Raw genomic sequence first — 15,000 nt, forward strand, 5'->3', positions numbered from 1 at the left:
ACTGGGAAGGGGCAAAAAAGGTAGCGTATTCTAATAATGCTCTGGAAAGGAATATCATTGAATCTAGCTTTATAAAAAAAAGTTATAGCCATAATATGAATATCAGCCAAGGCATGTGTAAACTTGATCCTATAATATCAAAAGAAATTTGTAAAATGTTTTAATTTTAAGGAAGGCAGTAGAGGTGTATGGAAAACGGATTATATTTGTAAACACAGTACCTGTCAGGTGTGGATTTGTAGTCTCTTACGGACTGTATGTTTGTCAGTATTGTCCCTTGAGAGAATATTGTGATTTCTACCACTAGCCCTTAGGAGTTTTGAACCCACTCTCCTTTGACACCTGTCAGTGGTGGATCCGTATTCTCAAATGGCTGTGTATGTCGTCAGTACCGTCTATGTAGTATATATATTGTGATTCCTGACACTCTGTATCAGTCCTTCGTCTGTGACTTGTAAATAAAGTCGAAACCAGTCAGGATCTACACTCCGTTTCTTGTTTTTACCTGTGGTTGTGTGTGATAAATGAATCACTTGTTAAAGTGATTATATATATATATATATATATATATATATATATATATATATATATATATATATATATATATATATATATATATATATATATATTATATATATACACACACACACACACACACATATATATATATATATATATATATATATATATATATATATATATATTTATGTATATATAGTATATATATACATATATATATATATATATATATATATATATATATATATATATATATATATATATATATATATATATTATATATATATATATATATATATATATATATATATATATATTATATAATATATATATATATATATATATATATATATATTTCTTCAAATATAAAGAGCCCATAAAAACGCCAAAATGTAGAAAGTAAAAGCTATAATTCAGAGATCAACTATGTCTTTATCATCAGGCAAATAGCGAATGAGGAAGAGTTACAGAAAAGTGGTATTTAACCCAAAACTACCTTACTTTTATGGCAGTCCCAAGACTTAAGATAATCTTCCATTCAGACCTATTATCTCATGTGCCGGTGCTTTCAATTATAAAATTTCAAGTGGCTAGCCGGCCTCCTTTCCCCTTTCTTGGACACATTTTCTCCCAGTCGCATTAAACATTCTGAAAATTTCTGTCACAGATTCAAAGCAGCATATATACCACTTCATAACATAAAACTTTCAAGTTCAGATGTAGATTCCTTATTCACAAAAGTACCAGTACAGGACGCTCTACAGTTTTTGAGAGAAAAATTAGCCCCCTATTCGATCATTTCCCACTAGTCCTAATTATAATAGTTAGTTGAATTATGTGTATCAAATAATATCTTTTCAATCGGGGAGTCATTCTATATACAAAAATTCGGGTGCAGCATGAGCAGCCCATTAAGCCCTGTTTTAGCCAATCTATAGGCTACATGGAATATTTTGAAACTAATAATAAATGCAATAATACCTAGTCATTCTGTGGTTGAGATATGTAGATGTTATCTTAACATTTTGGGATAATTTCTTTCAAAATTAGATGCATTAGTGCCTAGCATCAAATATAAAATTGAATGGGAAACAGACAACAAAATTCCTTTTCTTGACGTTTTATACTTAGAGACAAGACAGAATACAAATTTACCATATACAGAAAACCAACTTTCTCTCTGTCATACATCCATTTTTATAGCTCTCATGACATCTCTATCAAGATTGGCATACCCAGCAATTTATTCTTAAGAACCTTACGGATTGCTCCCTGGTTTCTTGGAAAAGGAAATGGAACTAATCCGTAAGCAGCTGTCATCTTTAAAGTACCTGATCATATAACTGAGAAAGCGACCCACAAAGCGAACATAATTTTCTAGCTTCCCCTCAAAACAAGGCCAGACAGACACCCAACAACAAAATAAATATCCCACACCTGGACAAGATTAATACGTTGACACAAACACTTGGAAACTCTAACCCTTTTGCTTTTACCTACCCAAATACCTTAGCCAAATCCCTGATTAACGTCCAACAAAAACCAGTCCCCAAAGACACAGGGTTTACAAAATCCCCTGCCTCGATTGTGACCAATCTTATATCGGTTTTACAGGCAAATCATTCCCACAGAGACTGATACAGCATAAACATTCAGTTAGGTACTGACAACAGAGCTCAGCTATATTTTACCACATAAATAATCATGATCACAGAATAAATTGGAATTTGTCTTGTATAATTTATAGCAGTAATTGTCTGTTCAAAAGCCAGATAGTGGAATCAGCCTTGATTAAACAAAGAAATATGATGAACATTTCCAGAGGCGCCTGGGATTCAGATATTAAGATAAAATCTTCCTCCATCTAGCGATTAAGAAGATTAAAGAGAAATTGTCAACCGGAGGAGTGCCGTAATGGCTGATCTATGAACCTTCTGGCATAAATATCGCTTTTCTGTAACTCTTCCTCATTCACTATTTGCCTGATGAGAGAGAGTTGATCTCTGAAATATAGCTTTTACTTTCTACATTTTGGCGTTTTTATGGGCTCCTTATATTTGACGGAATTCTGTTTTAATAGAAAATATTTCACAGTCATGTATATACTTGTATACACACACACACACACACACACACACACACACACATATATATATATATATATATATATATATATATATATATATATATATACACACGTATATATATAATTAGACATTTTAGAAAATTTTTTTTTCAGTAGACTTCAGTAGAATAAGAATTGTACATTTGGGCAAAATGTAAACTCGTCTCTTCCTCTCTCTTTACACTCACGCGCACACTCACATGTATATATATATGTGTGTGTGTTTGTGTTTGTGTGTGTGTGTGTATAAATTTCTGATTCACATCAGGCTCGAGCCCCAGTCTCTCAAATGGAATGTGTGAGCTCATAATAATAATAATAATAATAATAATAATAATAATAATAATAATAATAATAATAATAATAATAAATACTAGCCAGGCTGCATTGGAGACAGCTTACCATTATTGTAGGTGAAAGAGTAACAGCTAAACCCAGGTGTATAGGCCGTGTAAATCTGCACCTGTCTCCAGTCGAAGTTGCCATCAGCGCAGGCCGGGTTATTTGTGATTCGGTGAAGTGGACGCGATATGTCGTAGCCTGTGCAGCCGTAACATCTTATCGACTGACCTGAAAGTGATTATGAGATATACTTTTACGAAGGTGCAGTTCATTACTACTCTAAAATAATTCACCACATATTTTACTAATTTATTTAGATTTTTACATATTTATTAATTTGTGAATTTATTTGTTTCTATTCCAGTAACTGATCTCATCTCTCCGTTTTCCTGTTATCTTGTGAGACTTTTCAAATGAACACTATTTTCTTTGGAAGCTTTAATTTCAAGTCAGTGGCCTCTGCAGGCTTGTTCAATAATAATAATAATAATAATAATAATAATAATAATAATAATAATAATAATAATAATAATAATAATAATAATAATATTGTGACAAAAGTACTACAGAAGATGGATGCTGGATACCAACTCAAGAAAGGAGGCAACAGTATTAACCATCTGGTGTTCATGGACGACATCAAGCTGTACGGTAAGAACATCAAGGAAGTAGATACCATAATCCAGACAGTAAGGAGTGTATTTAGGGACATCAGGATGGAGTTTGGAATAGAAAAATGCGCCTTGGTCAACATACAAAAAGGCAAAGTGACAAGGACTGAAGGGATAAAGCTACCCGACTGGAATAGCATCAAACACATGGATGAGACAGGATACAAATACCTGGGAGTATTAGAATACTCAAGTCAAAACTCAACGCCGGAAACACGATGAAAGCCATAAACACATGGCAGTACCAGTTGTCAAATACAGCGCGGGGGTAGTGGAGTGGATGGAGACTGAACTCCACAGCATAGACAAGAAAACTAGGAAACAAGTGAAAATACACAAAGCACTACACCCAAGAGCAAATAAACAGACAGACCTATACATAATACGAAAGGAAGGAGGGAGTGGTCTACTAAGCATAGAGGATTGTATCAACATCGAGAGCAGAGCACTGGGGCAATACATGAAAACCAGTGAAGACGAGTGGCTAGGGGAGTGCACAGGAAAAAGGACTGGTAAAAGTAGACGAAGACCCAGAAATATACAGAGACGGGAATGAAAAACAGAACAGAGGAATGACACAGCAAACCAGTGCACGGACAGTACAGGAGACAGACCAAAGAACTGGCCAGCAACGAAACATGGCAATGGCTACAGAGGGGAGAACTCAAGAAGGAAACAGAAGGAATGCTAACAGCGGTACAAAGATCAAGCCCTAAGAACCAGATATATCCAAAGAACTATAGATGGAAATAACATCTGACCCATCTGCAGGAAGTGCAGTATGAAAGACGAGACTATAAACCACATGGCAAGAGAATGTCCGGCGCTTGTACAGAACCAGTAAAAAAAAGAGGCATGATTCAGTAGCAAAAGCCCTCCACTAGAGCCTGTGCAAGAAACACCAGCTAGCTTGCAGTAATAAGTGGTACGAACACCAACCTGAGGGAGTGATAGAAAACAATCAGGCAAAGATCCTGTGGGACTATGGTATCTGAACAGTTAGGTGCAGACCAGACTTGACGCTGATTGACAAAATCAAGAAGAAAGTATCACTCATTGATGTTGCAGTACCATGGGACACCAGGGTAGAGGAGAAAGAAAGAGAAAAAATTGGTAAGTATCAAGACCTGATAATAGAAATAAGAAGGGTATGGATATGCCAGTGGAATTTGTGCCCATAATCATAGGAACACTAGGCACGATCCCAAGATCACAGAAAAGGAATCTGGAAACACTGGATGTCGAAGTAGTCCCAGGACTCATGCAGAAGAGCGTGCTATTAGAAACAGCGCACATAGTGAGAAAGGTGATGAACTCCTAAGGAGGCAGGATGCAACCCGGATGCATTTTCCCGAGATGTAACCGAGTATCAGGACCTTTCCTGAAGAAAGTGGAACGCCATATCTTAAAAACTAACTACAGAATTTTCTTGAAAATATTCTCATTAAGTGTCCCACACCCAAATTTATCTTGGGGGACAAATCTAACTCAACCTAACCCAACCTAACCTAGGGCATGGCAAAAACCGGGGCTGGTGCAATACTAGCATACATCTCAGGAATTTGCAACCCGGAACCCAGTCAAATCAGATGACTGAGAAAAAAATAATAATAATTAATTATTTATTTATTTTATTATTATTATTATTATTATTATTATTATTATTATTATTATTATTATTATTATTATTATTATTATTATTATTATTATTATTATTTTATTATTATTTTGCCCTGTTAGTGGTGCCGTCTCTTTTAATGGGATGGAACATGTAGAGGACCCTCACAGTTGACTGTTCTCAGGTCCAATAAGTTATGGGAAATTAGCATGTTGCCTCTTGAATAAAAAAAAAACTTCATATTTATTGCCACTGATATGGATTGTGTCAGTGAACTTATGATATCTACGATACTAATTGTGTGCCTTTACGTATCTGCTATGAATGGAGGATACCTCTGATTGCTTTTAACATATCTTCAATGCAAATGATTCCTCTTTCAAGAAAGTGGTATTTAGGTAATAGGTAGAAAATTAGTATTTCGTAAAGAAAGTGTTCATTAATGTTTGACTCAGCAATAAAATGCGTCAAAATTACAGATGCATTGCACTTGAACTAAGTTGCTTCGTACACGTATCCAGAAGGCATATTATATAGATAAGTTTGAATTGTGGTCAGGGTAGGAGGACGTACCCATTTCATTTCCTTTTGGTTTAAGTTATTTCCAAGGTAAAGTAAATTCGATTATTATGGGTTATTTGTGGTTTGATATTTGAACGTGTGTATATATATATATATATATATATATATATATATATATATATATATATATATAATATATATATATATATATATATATATATATATATATATAATATATATATATATATATATATAAAATTTCTATATATATAAAAATGGATGTATGTGTTTGTGTGTATGTGTGTGTATGTTCCAGCATAACTCTGAAATGCACAGAGCAGTTTCAACCAAACTTGGTATACATACGACTTACTATCTGGAAAAAGAATACTCTGGGGTACGACATCACCAGTACCAAAGGACACCAAATGGGGAGAGGATGGGAAGGGCTTTCCTGAAACAGGGCTGGTTCTGCCTGTAGACTTAGTAACTAAATAAACTTTATGGGTTTATCATACCTCATTTCGGTAAACATATGACTTACTATCTGGAAAAGAATACTATTGGGGTAAGACATCACTGCTACCAAAGGGTGTGGGGGTTGGAAGGGGGTGACATGTAAAAATAACCAAAAACGACAGGTATTAGTGTCTAATCCATAGTTTTCGAGATTGCTGAGATGAATAGTGACACTCTCGATGCCCTCTAAGCCCAAGTTCAGCCCCAATTGGAATGGGGGGCGGGGTGAGAAAGGTGAAATATAAAATGTCAAAAATGTTGGGCAATGTAATTGAAACAGCTATCTTAACAGGAACAGAGAGAGAGAGAGAGAGAGAGAGAGAGAGAGAGAGAGAGAGAGAGAGAGAGTTAAAGTTTGTCATTTATAGTTTTCCCAGGCAGTGCCAGGTTGGTCAGCTAGTATATATATATAATATGTGTGTGTGATTGTGTGTATATTGTGTATATATAATATACACACACACACACATATATATATATATATATATATATATATATATATATATATATATATATATATATATATATATATATATATATAGTACACTCGTATATATAAACTAATGCTTGCAATTATTAAAATACGTTTGTAGGAAAAAATTGGATGATAGTTTTAAAGGATATATTTATTTTGGCGGCAAAATGAAACATCTCTCTTCTGTTGCTATAATAGTTACTGTAAATTTACGGCAGCAAAAAATCCACAAATCACACCATAAGAATCGTGGAAGCACTTATTTTTGAAATGGCTTGTGTCATTGTTAATTTTATCTATATTCTCATATATTATCTATTGTCCGTTACCTATCCTATTAATAATTAAAGCTGTTGCAATACAAGAGGTTATTGACTCAATTTGCAAACTTCTACGTTAACAGACTTGTAAATGAAACATGCAAAATGTGAACACAAAGACAAGAGGAAAATGAACATAACCAAATATCACATTTGAAAGAAATGTGAACCAACCAAATTATGTGAACCAACTTATTTACCAAATATCGTATGTGTATTAAAAGAAGGAATTCCACAGCCTAAAACTGCGCGAATCAACTTTGATACCTTGTTATTCAAGAAAGTGTGATTTAGGTTCACATAATATTTTTCTTGACCTGCTTCCGGTCTTACCTGCTTTAATGAGCAGAAGCAGGTGAGCAGCCACCAGCGCTATTGTCGCTCCTCCCATCCTCCGAAATGATTGGTCTGGAAATTAAGCGAGAATTAGATTAGCAAAGAGGGTTAATTTTTCCCGGGTGCTGGATAATTAGGCGCAGCTTGGGAAAAGATATTTCGAGGGTAAGATTATTTGACGGCTCGAAGGACGATAATGTGTGAGGTATAATCCCTGAGGGCGTGAGTGCCTCTTTGAAATATTAAATTCTTTGTTAGGGGCCGTTTGAATGCTTATCATTTGCACCACAATACGTATAGTTTTGCGTCTGTTAGAAATTTTGGTGAGATAATGTTAAGCAGACTTAATTTTTCCCAAATCTATTCGTGAATGGTATTCGAATGATGAAATATATCCAATATTGAGGAACTTGAACCTCTGTCACTTACCTTCTCAAGAACTGCCTCTCTCCGAATGCTTTTTGCTGTCTTTTTCTCTGCAACGCTTCTTCTCAATCAGTCCCGGTGACGTTTCTCCCAAACGTTGTGTGGAGTTGGTGACTAGGCGACAGACCAATCCAGCAGCGGTGGGTAACAGCTTTTATTAGACATATCCTGTTAATGAAAGAGAAATTCGTCATCAAGTTTTGTAGCGATGGACAACCGATACGGCTGTTTGCCTTGTAAAGGTTGGATGTTATTTTGCTATTCTCGTTTTTTTGCGGGGGCCGCCGGGGATGGGGATGCTAGACCTGTGTTCATTTCTACCTATTATGTTACCCAATACTTTTGACTGCCCTAATTTACCCCTCAAATGTTTTAACTGGACTTTTCAATTTCATCGTCCTTGTTCATTATTCGAACCGAATTTGTCTTCTTTGTAAGATGCGTGTCCTAACCACTCAAATATGGCTGTTGTTGCAGTTGCAGTACACACACACACACACACACATATATATATATATATATATATATATATGTGTGTGTGTGTGTGTGTGTGTGTGTACATTATATATGTATATAGGTAATATATATAATATAGATATTTATGTATATGTATATATAATATATATATGTATGTATATATATATATATATATATATATATATATATATATATATATATATATATATATATATATATATATATATATAATTGGTCAGTTGCTCATCTTGAATGGTAAGCTTACACAGAAGAAATGCCCTATATAAATATCGACTACAGAGAAAAAATGAGATAAGAGTGGGATTAGTTATACATATTTACCAACTTCTAATTCACGTCTACCTTTATTAATAATTCATCCGTAGATTTTCCGAATGAAACTTCCTTTTGCTACTCAAAAGTATTAAGGAGTTTTTTCTTCCATTGTAGATGATTTTTGGCGTTTTAAGTCATTTTATTACAGGTGAAAAAACCTTGGTTACGAAAGTTCATACGTGGAGAGTAATCCCAAATGACGTATATTTTGTAATCTTAAGATCGTAAAGCTTATAAGAACGGTTATGTTAAGGTGATCTGATCATTCCCCCCCTCCCCCAAAAGGACCTAGAATACGAGAAGCAAAAAAAAAAAAGCAGTAAATCAAGTGGCGCATATTTTGTTATTTGAACATCATAACTCCTATGAAACATTTTTCGTTAAGGCGGTCTCATCCTTAATATTTGTTAAAAATACTTTGTATATAACTGAAGGCCACTCTTATCTTGGTATATTTTCTATACATACCAGCGCAGTCCGCATCTTTAATTACCAGGCATTTACGAAACAGTCGCAGATGTGATATGTTCAGAAATAAGTCAAGACAACAAATCGCCACCGAGCTGAACGGCGATAGCTTTGATTGTTTCATGTTTGTTTCTTGGTGGGATTTGGGACATGCTGGGCTGGGTTTATTGGCAAAAAAAAAAAAAAAAAAAAGTAAAATATATGCCGAAGTTTCTTCGGCGTAATCGGGTTTTCTGTACAGCCGCTACAGCGTATAATCAAGGCTACCGAAAGTAGATCTATCTTTCGGTGGTCTTGGTATAATGCTGTATGAGCCACGGTCCATGAAACTTTAATATGTGCTGGCCTGTGAAAAGGTATATCCAGTGCAGGTGGCTTCTATGTTGACGTTGGTGGTTTCCGCAGTTAGATACAGCCTTTAACCAAAGCCCGGTGGTGGCCTATCCTATATCAGTGTCAGAAACACGGTTATGGCTAACTTTAACATTTAATAAAATAAAAGCTACTGAGGCTAGAGGGCTGCAATTTGGCATGTTTAATGAATGGAAGGTGGATGATCAACATACCAATTTGCAGGCCTCTAGCCTTAGTAGTTTTCAAGATCTGGGGGCTGACAGAAAAAAGTGCGGACAGAATAAAGTGCGGACGGACAGACAAAGCCGGCACAATAGTTTTTACAGAAAAAAAAAACTAAATAAAAAGTGTCATATGAAGAGCAAGCGGTCTACTTCAGTCACGTGCTAAGATTAGAACATAAGACGCCCGAGCGTGTGTGTGTGTGTGTGTGTGTGACACACACAGAGAGAGAGAGAGAGAGAGAGAGAGAGAGAGAGAGAGAGAGAGAGATTAGGTCTCTCATGAAAACATTCGAGAAGTCAGATGAAAATAGGATCCTCGTGTCGGATAAAACGAACTCACAGGGACCGGATTAAAGGGGAGAGAGAGAGAGAGAGAGAGAGAGAGAGAGAGAGAGAGAGAGAGAGAGAGAGAGAGAGATAAGATAAGATCGACGGATTCGAGCAATGAAAACCATCTTTTTTTCCCATGGGAAACCAAAACCTTTTCCACTTTTCTGCTTTAAGGGAAGAGAACAGAAGTTGGGTAATAATTTTTTACTTAAAATAATTCTCTCCAGGTTTGCCAGCTAACAAATAGTGGATTTAGTTTTACCATCAGCGATCTTATAGACCATTCGTTGAGTGTATTAAGTGTTCAGAGATATACGAGGCCTTGTGTGGACCTCTTCATTCTGCACTACCAGCCGAGAGGACTAATCTTTGATTATTCATAGCCTAAATATCTTAAGGCAGTGTTGTGTGAGTTCTTTTCGGGGAACATATAGTATCTTGCCACTAAACTTTGCCCCAAGAAATTAATAATTTTCCATAACGTGTAAATTTGAAAGGTTGCACTTTATCCAGTGGTAGCGTTACATCAATATGTTGTCCAAAAAGCTTTTGGTATTTTGCTATCATATTTTGCACTATACTTAATACAGGTAACTGTAATTAATACAGGTGCCTTGAGTAGAAGCGGCCCTTTTCTTAATGAACATGCGCGACTTCAATTCTGCCTCAGTATAAAACAAATAATAATGCCCACTTTGTGCAAAATTGGCGCAAGTTTATCTTAAAAGTTGGGAAAAACTTGTAAACGTAACACCAGTTTATACGAATATGCGCACCTTGAAATATGCACCAATGCAGAGAAACGTTTACCTCTTTTTGGTGCCCACTTTAATGACAGCTCGCCAGGTGTTGCCAGCATTCGTGCTCGGGTGGCACCGAGTTTACGTTCGAGGAGTTTGATATTCATTACCAATGCCAAGTATAAATTGTATGACACGCGTTTAACAAGTGATGCATTGTGATTAATAGCTTTGGCGACGTGTTGGTATTCATTTGGTTTTGCCATTTGTTTCGTTTATTAAGAGCATTCACAACAATTTATCTTAAATTGTTAAATGTCAAGTATAATGCCATCTATTCTATAAATTCATGTCTTCAGCAAATTGTAGAAAACAAGACAGACTGCTTATTTTATTAATAAGTGTTCACGACATTACTAATAACTGATGTTTTAGCTTGTTAGAAGAAACAGTTAACTTCATAATAGTTATTTTCTTCTTAGGCCGTGTGCAATTATTTCTTCTGTGCAGTATCCTTCTTATTTGATGTTTGAAATTCTTTATGGTAATTGACGTAAAATTTATTCGAAAGTGTTTTTACTTCCACACTAAACTTAATGTGATTAGCCTAATAAGGGAGGAAAGATTTCTTTTTCACCATATTAGTAGGAGGAAGAATGTATTTCACCTTGCTGGTAAGAGCAGGAAAACAGCATTTCTCTTTATAAATATGTGAGGGAGACTGCATTTCACCTTGTTATTAAGAGAAGGAAGACGACACTTCACCTTGTTAGTTAGAGAGAAGGAAGACTGCATAAAAGGAAGACGGCATTTCACTTTGTAAGTAAGAGAAGGAAGACTGCATTTCACCTTGTCAGGGAGAGAAGAAAAATTGCGTTGCACCTTGTTATTAGAAGGAAATCTGTATTTCAGCTTGCTAGTAAGAGCTGGAAGGCTGCATTTCACGTTATTAATAAGAGAAGGGAGTCTACATTTCACTTGTTAGTAAGAGAAGGAAATATTGCATTTCGTCTCATTTGTAAGAGAAAGAACACTGCATTTGACCTTGTTAGTAAAAGAAGGATAGATTGCATTTAATCTTATTCGTAAGAGAAGGAAGACTGCAATTCACCTAGTTAGTAAGAGAAGGAAGACTGCATTTCACCTAGTTAGTAAGAGAAGGAAGACTGCAATTCACCTAGTTAGTAACAGAAGGAAGACTGCATTTCACCTTGTTAGTAAGAGAGGGAAGACTGCATTTCATCTTGTTAGTAAGAGAGGGAAGACTGCATTCCACCTTGTTAGTAAGAGAAGGAAGATTGCATTTCACCTTGTTATTAAGAGAGGGAAGACTGCATTTCACCTTGTTATCAAGAGAAAGAAGGAAGTCTGCATTTCACCTTGTTAGTAAGAGAAAGAAGACTGCATTTGACCTTATTAAGAGAAGGAAATATTGCATTTCATCTTATTCGTAAGAGAAGGAAGACTGCATTTGACCTTGTTAGTAAGAGAAGGAAGACTGCATTTCACTATGTTATTAAGAGAGGGAAGACTGCAATTCACCTTGTTAGTAAGAGAGGAAAGACTGCATTTCACCTTGTTATTAAGAGATAGTAGGAAGTCTGGATTTCACCTTGTTAGTAAGAGGAAGAAAACTGCATTCAACCTTTTTATTAAGAGAAGGAAATATATTGCATTTCATCGTATTCGTAAAAGAAGGAAGACTGCATTTCACCTTGTTAGTAAGAGAAGGAAGACTGCATTTCACTTTGTTTGTAAGAGAAGGAAGACTGCATAAAAGGAAGAATGCTTTTCACCTTGTAGTAAGAGAGGGAACACTGCTTAAAAGGAAGACTGCATTTGACCTTGTTAGTAAGCGAAGGAAAATAGCATTTCATCTTATTTGTAAGAGAAGGAAGACTGCATATGACCTTGTAAGTAAGAGAAGGATGACTGCCTAAAAGGAAGACTGCATTTGACCTTGTTAGTAAGAGAAGGAAATATTGCATTTCATCGTACTCGTAAGAGAAGGAGACTGCATTTCACCTTGTTACCAAGAGAAGGAAATATTGCATTTCATCTTATTCGTAAGAGAAGGAAGACTGCATTTCACTTTGTTAGTAAGAGAAGGAAGACTGCATATGATCTTGTTAGTAGGAGAAGGAAATATTGCATTATACCTTATTCGTAAGAGAAGGAAGACTGCATTTGACCTTGTTAGTAAGAGAAGGAAATTTTGCATTTCATCTCATTTGTAAGAGAAGGAAGACTGCGTTTCACCTTGTTAGTAAGAGAAGGTAGACTGCATAAAAGGAAGACAGCATAAAAAGAGGACTGCATTTCACCTTGTTAGTAAAAGAAGGAAGACTACATAAAAGTAAGACTACATTTGACCTTGTTAATAAGAGAAGGAAATATTGCATTTCACCTTATTTGTAAGAGAATGAAGACTGTATTTGACCTTGTTAGTAAGAGGAGGAAGACTGCATAAAAGGAAGACTGCATTTCACCTTGTTAGTAAGAGAAGGAAGACTGCATAAAAGTAAGACTGCATTTGACCATGTTAGTGAGAGACTGTAATATTGCATTTCACCTTATTTTGAAGAGAAGGAAGACTGCATAAAAATAAGACTGCATTTGACCTTGTTAGTGAGAGAATGAAATATTGCATTTCATCTTATTCGTAAGAGAAGGAAGAAGCATTTCAAATTGTTAGTAAGAGTAGGAAGATTGCATAAAAGGAAGACTGCATTTCACCTTGCTTGTAAGAGAAGGAAGACTGCATAAAAGTAAGACTGCATTTGACCTTGTTTTATAAGAGAAGGAAATATTGCATTTCACCTTATTCGTAAGAGAAGGAAACATTGCATTTCACCTTATTCGTAAGAGAATGAAGACTGCATTTCATCTTGTTAGTAAGAGAAGGAAGACTGCATAAAAGGAAGATTGCTTAAAAGGAAGACTGCATTTCACCTTGTTAGTAAGAGAAGGAAGACTGCATAAAAGGAAGATTGCTTAAAAGGAAGACTGCATTTCACCTTGTTAGTAAGAGAAGGAAGACTGCATGAAAGAAAGACTGCATTTGACCTTGTTAGTAAGAGAAGGAAATATTGCATTTCATCTTATTCATAAGAGATGGAAGAATGCATTTGACCTTGTTAGTAAGAGAAGGAAATATTGCATTTCGCCTTGTTATTAAGAGAAGGAGATATTACATTTCATCTTTTTTTGTAAAAGAAGGAAGATTGCATTTCACCTTGTTATTTAGAGAAAGAAATATTGCATTCCATCTTATTCGTAAGAGAAGGAAGACTACATTTGGCTTTGTTAGTAAGAGAAGGAAATATTGCATTTCATATTTTTCATAAGAGAAGGAAGATTGCATTTCACCTTATTTAGGGAAGGAAATATTGCATTTCACCTTGTTAGTAAGAGAAGGAAGACTGTATAAAAGGAAGGCTGCATTTGAACTTGTTAGTAAGCGAAGGAAATATTGCATTTCATCTTATTCATAAGGGAGGGAAGACTGCATTTGACTTTGTTAGTAAGAGAAGGAAGACTGCATAAAAGAAAGACTGCATTTGAACTTTGTTAGTAAGAGAAGGAAGAAAATTTGAACTTGTTATTTTTCATCTTATTTGTAAGAGAAGGAAGACTACATCTGACTTTGTTAGTAAGAGAAAGAAATATTGCATTTCATCTTTTTCTAAAAGAGAAGGAAGTCTGCAATTCACCTTGTTATTTAGAGAAGGAAATATTGCATTTCACCTTGTTAGTAAGAGAAGGAAGACTGCATTTGAACTTGTTAGTAAGAGAAGGGAATATTGTATTTCATCCTATTCGTAAGAGAAGGAAGACTGTATTTGACCTTGTTATTAAGAGAAGGAAGACTGCATTTGACCTTGTTATTAAGGGAAGGAAATATTGCATTTCATCTTATTTGTAAGAGAAGGAAGACTGCATTTCACCTTGTTAGTAAGAGAAGGAAATATTGCATTTCGTCTTATTTGTAAGAGAAGGAAGCCTGTATTTGATCTTGTTAGTAAGAGAAGGAAGACTGCATTTCACCTTGTTAAGAGAAGGAAATATTGCATTTCATCTTATTTGTAAGAGAAGGAAGACTGCATTTCACTTTGTTAGTAAGAGAAGGAAGACTAAATAAAAGGAAGACTGCATTTCACCTTGTTATTAAGAGAAGGAAATATTACATTTCACCTTG

General features: G+C 35.2%; 2 protein-coding genes across 3 annotated transcripts in view; one reads left to right on the top strand and one right to left on the bottom strand.

The window, feature by feature from the left end:
• Nucleotides 1–15,000, top strand: part of LOC136828410 (glycine, alanine and asparagine-rich protein-like) — a 282,803-nt gene that overhangs the window by 35,354 nt on the left and 232,449 nt on the right. The window lies entirely within an intron of this gene.
• The window catches only part of LOC136828406 (uncharacterized), a 28,647-nt gene that overhangs the window by 5,047 nt on the left and 8,600 nt on the right, over nt 1–15,000 (bottom strand). Inside the window, exons 2-4 of the mRNA XM_067086434.1 lie at nt 7,877–8,041; nt 7,445–7,519; nt 3,047–3,214 (exon numbers count right to left, since the gene is read on the bottom strand). Of these exons, the coding sequence (XP_066942535.1) occupies nt 3,047–3,214; nt 7,445–7,502 (226 nt within the window). The 5' untranslated portion in view covers nt 7,503–7,519; nt 7,877–8,041. The remainder of the gene's footprint in view (nt 1–3,046; nt 3,215–7,444; nt 7,520–7,876; nt 8,042–15,000) is intronic.

This window comes from Macrobrachium rosenbergii, chromosome 42 (assembly GCF_040412425.1).
Source record: "Macrobrachium rosenbergii isolate ZJJX-2024 chromosome 42, ASM4041242v1, whole genome shotgun sequence".
In the NCBI taxonomy this organism is placed as follows: domain Eukaryota; kingdom Metazoa; phylum Arthropoda; class Malacostraca; order Decapoda; family Palaemonidae; genus Macrobrachium; species Macrobrachium rosenbergii.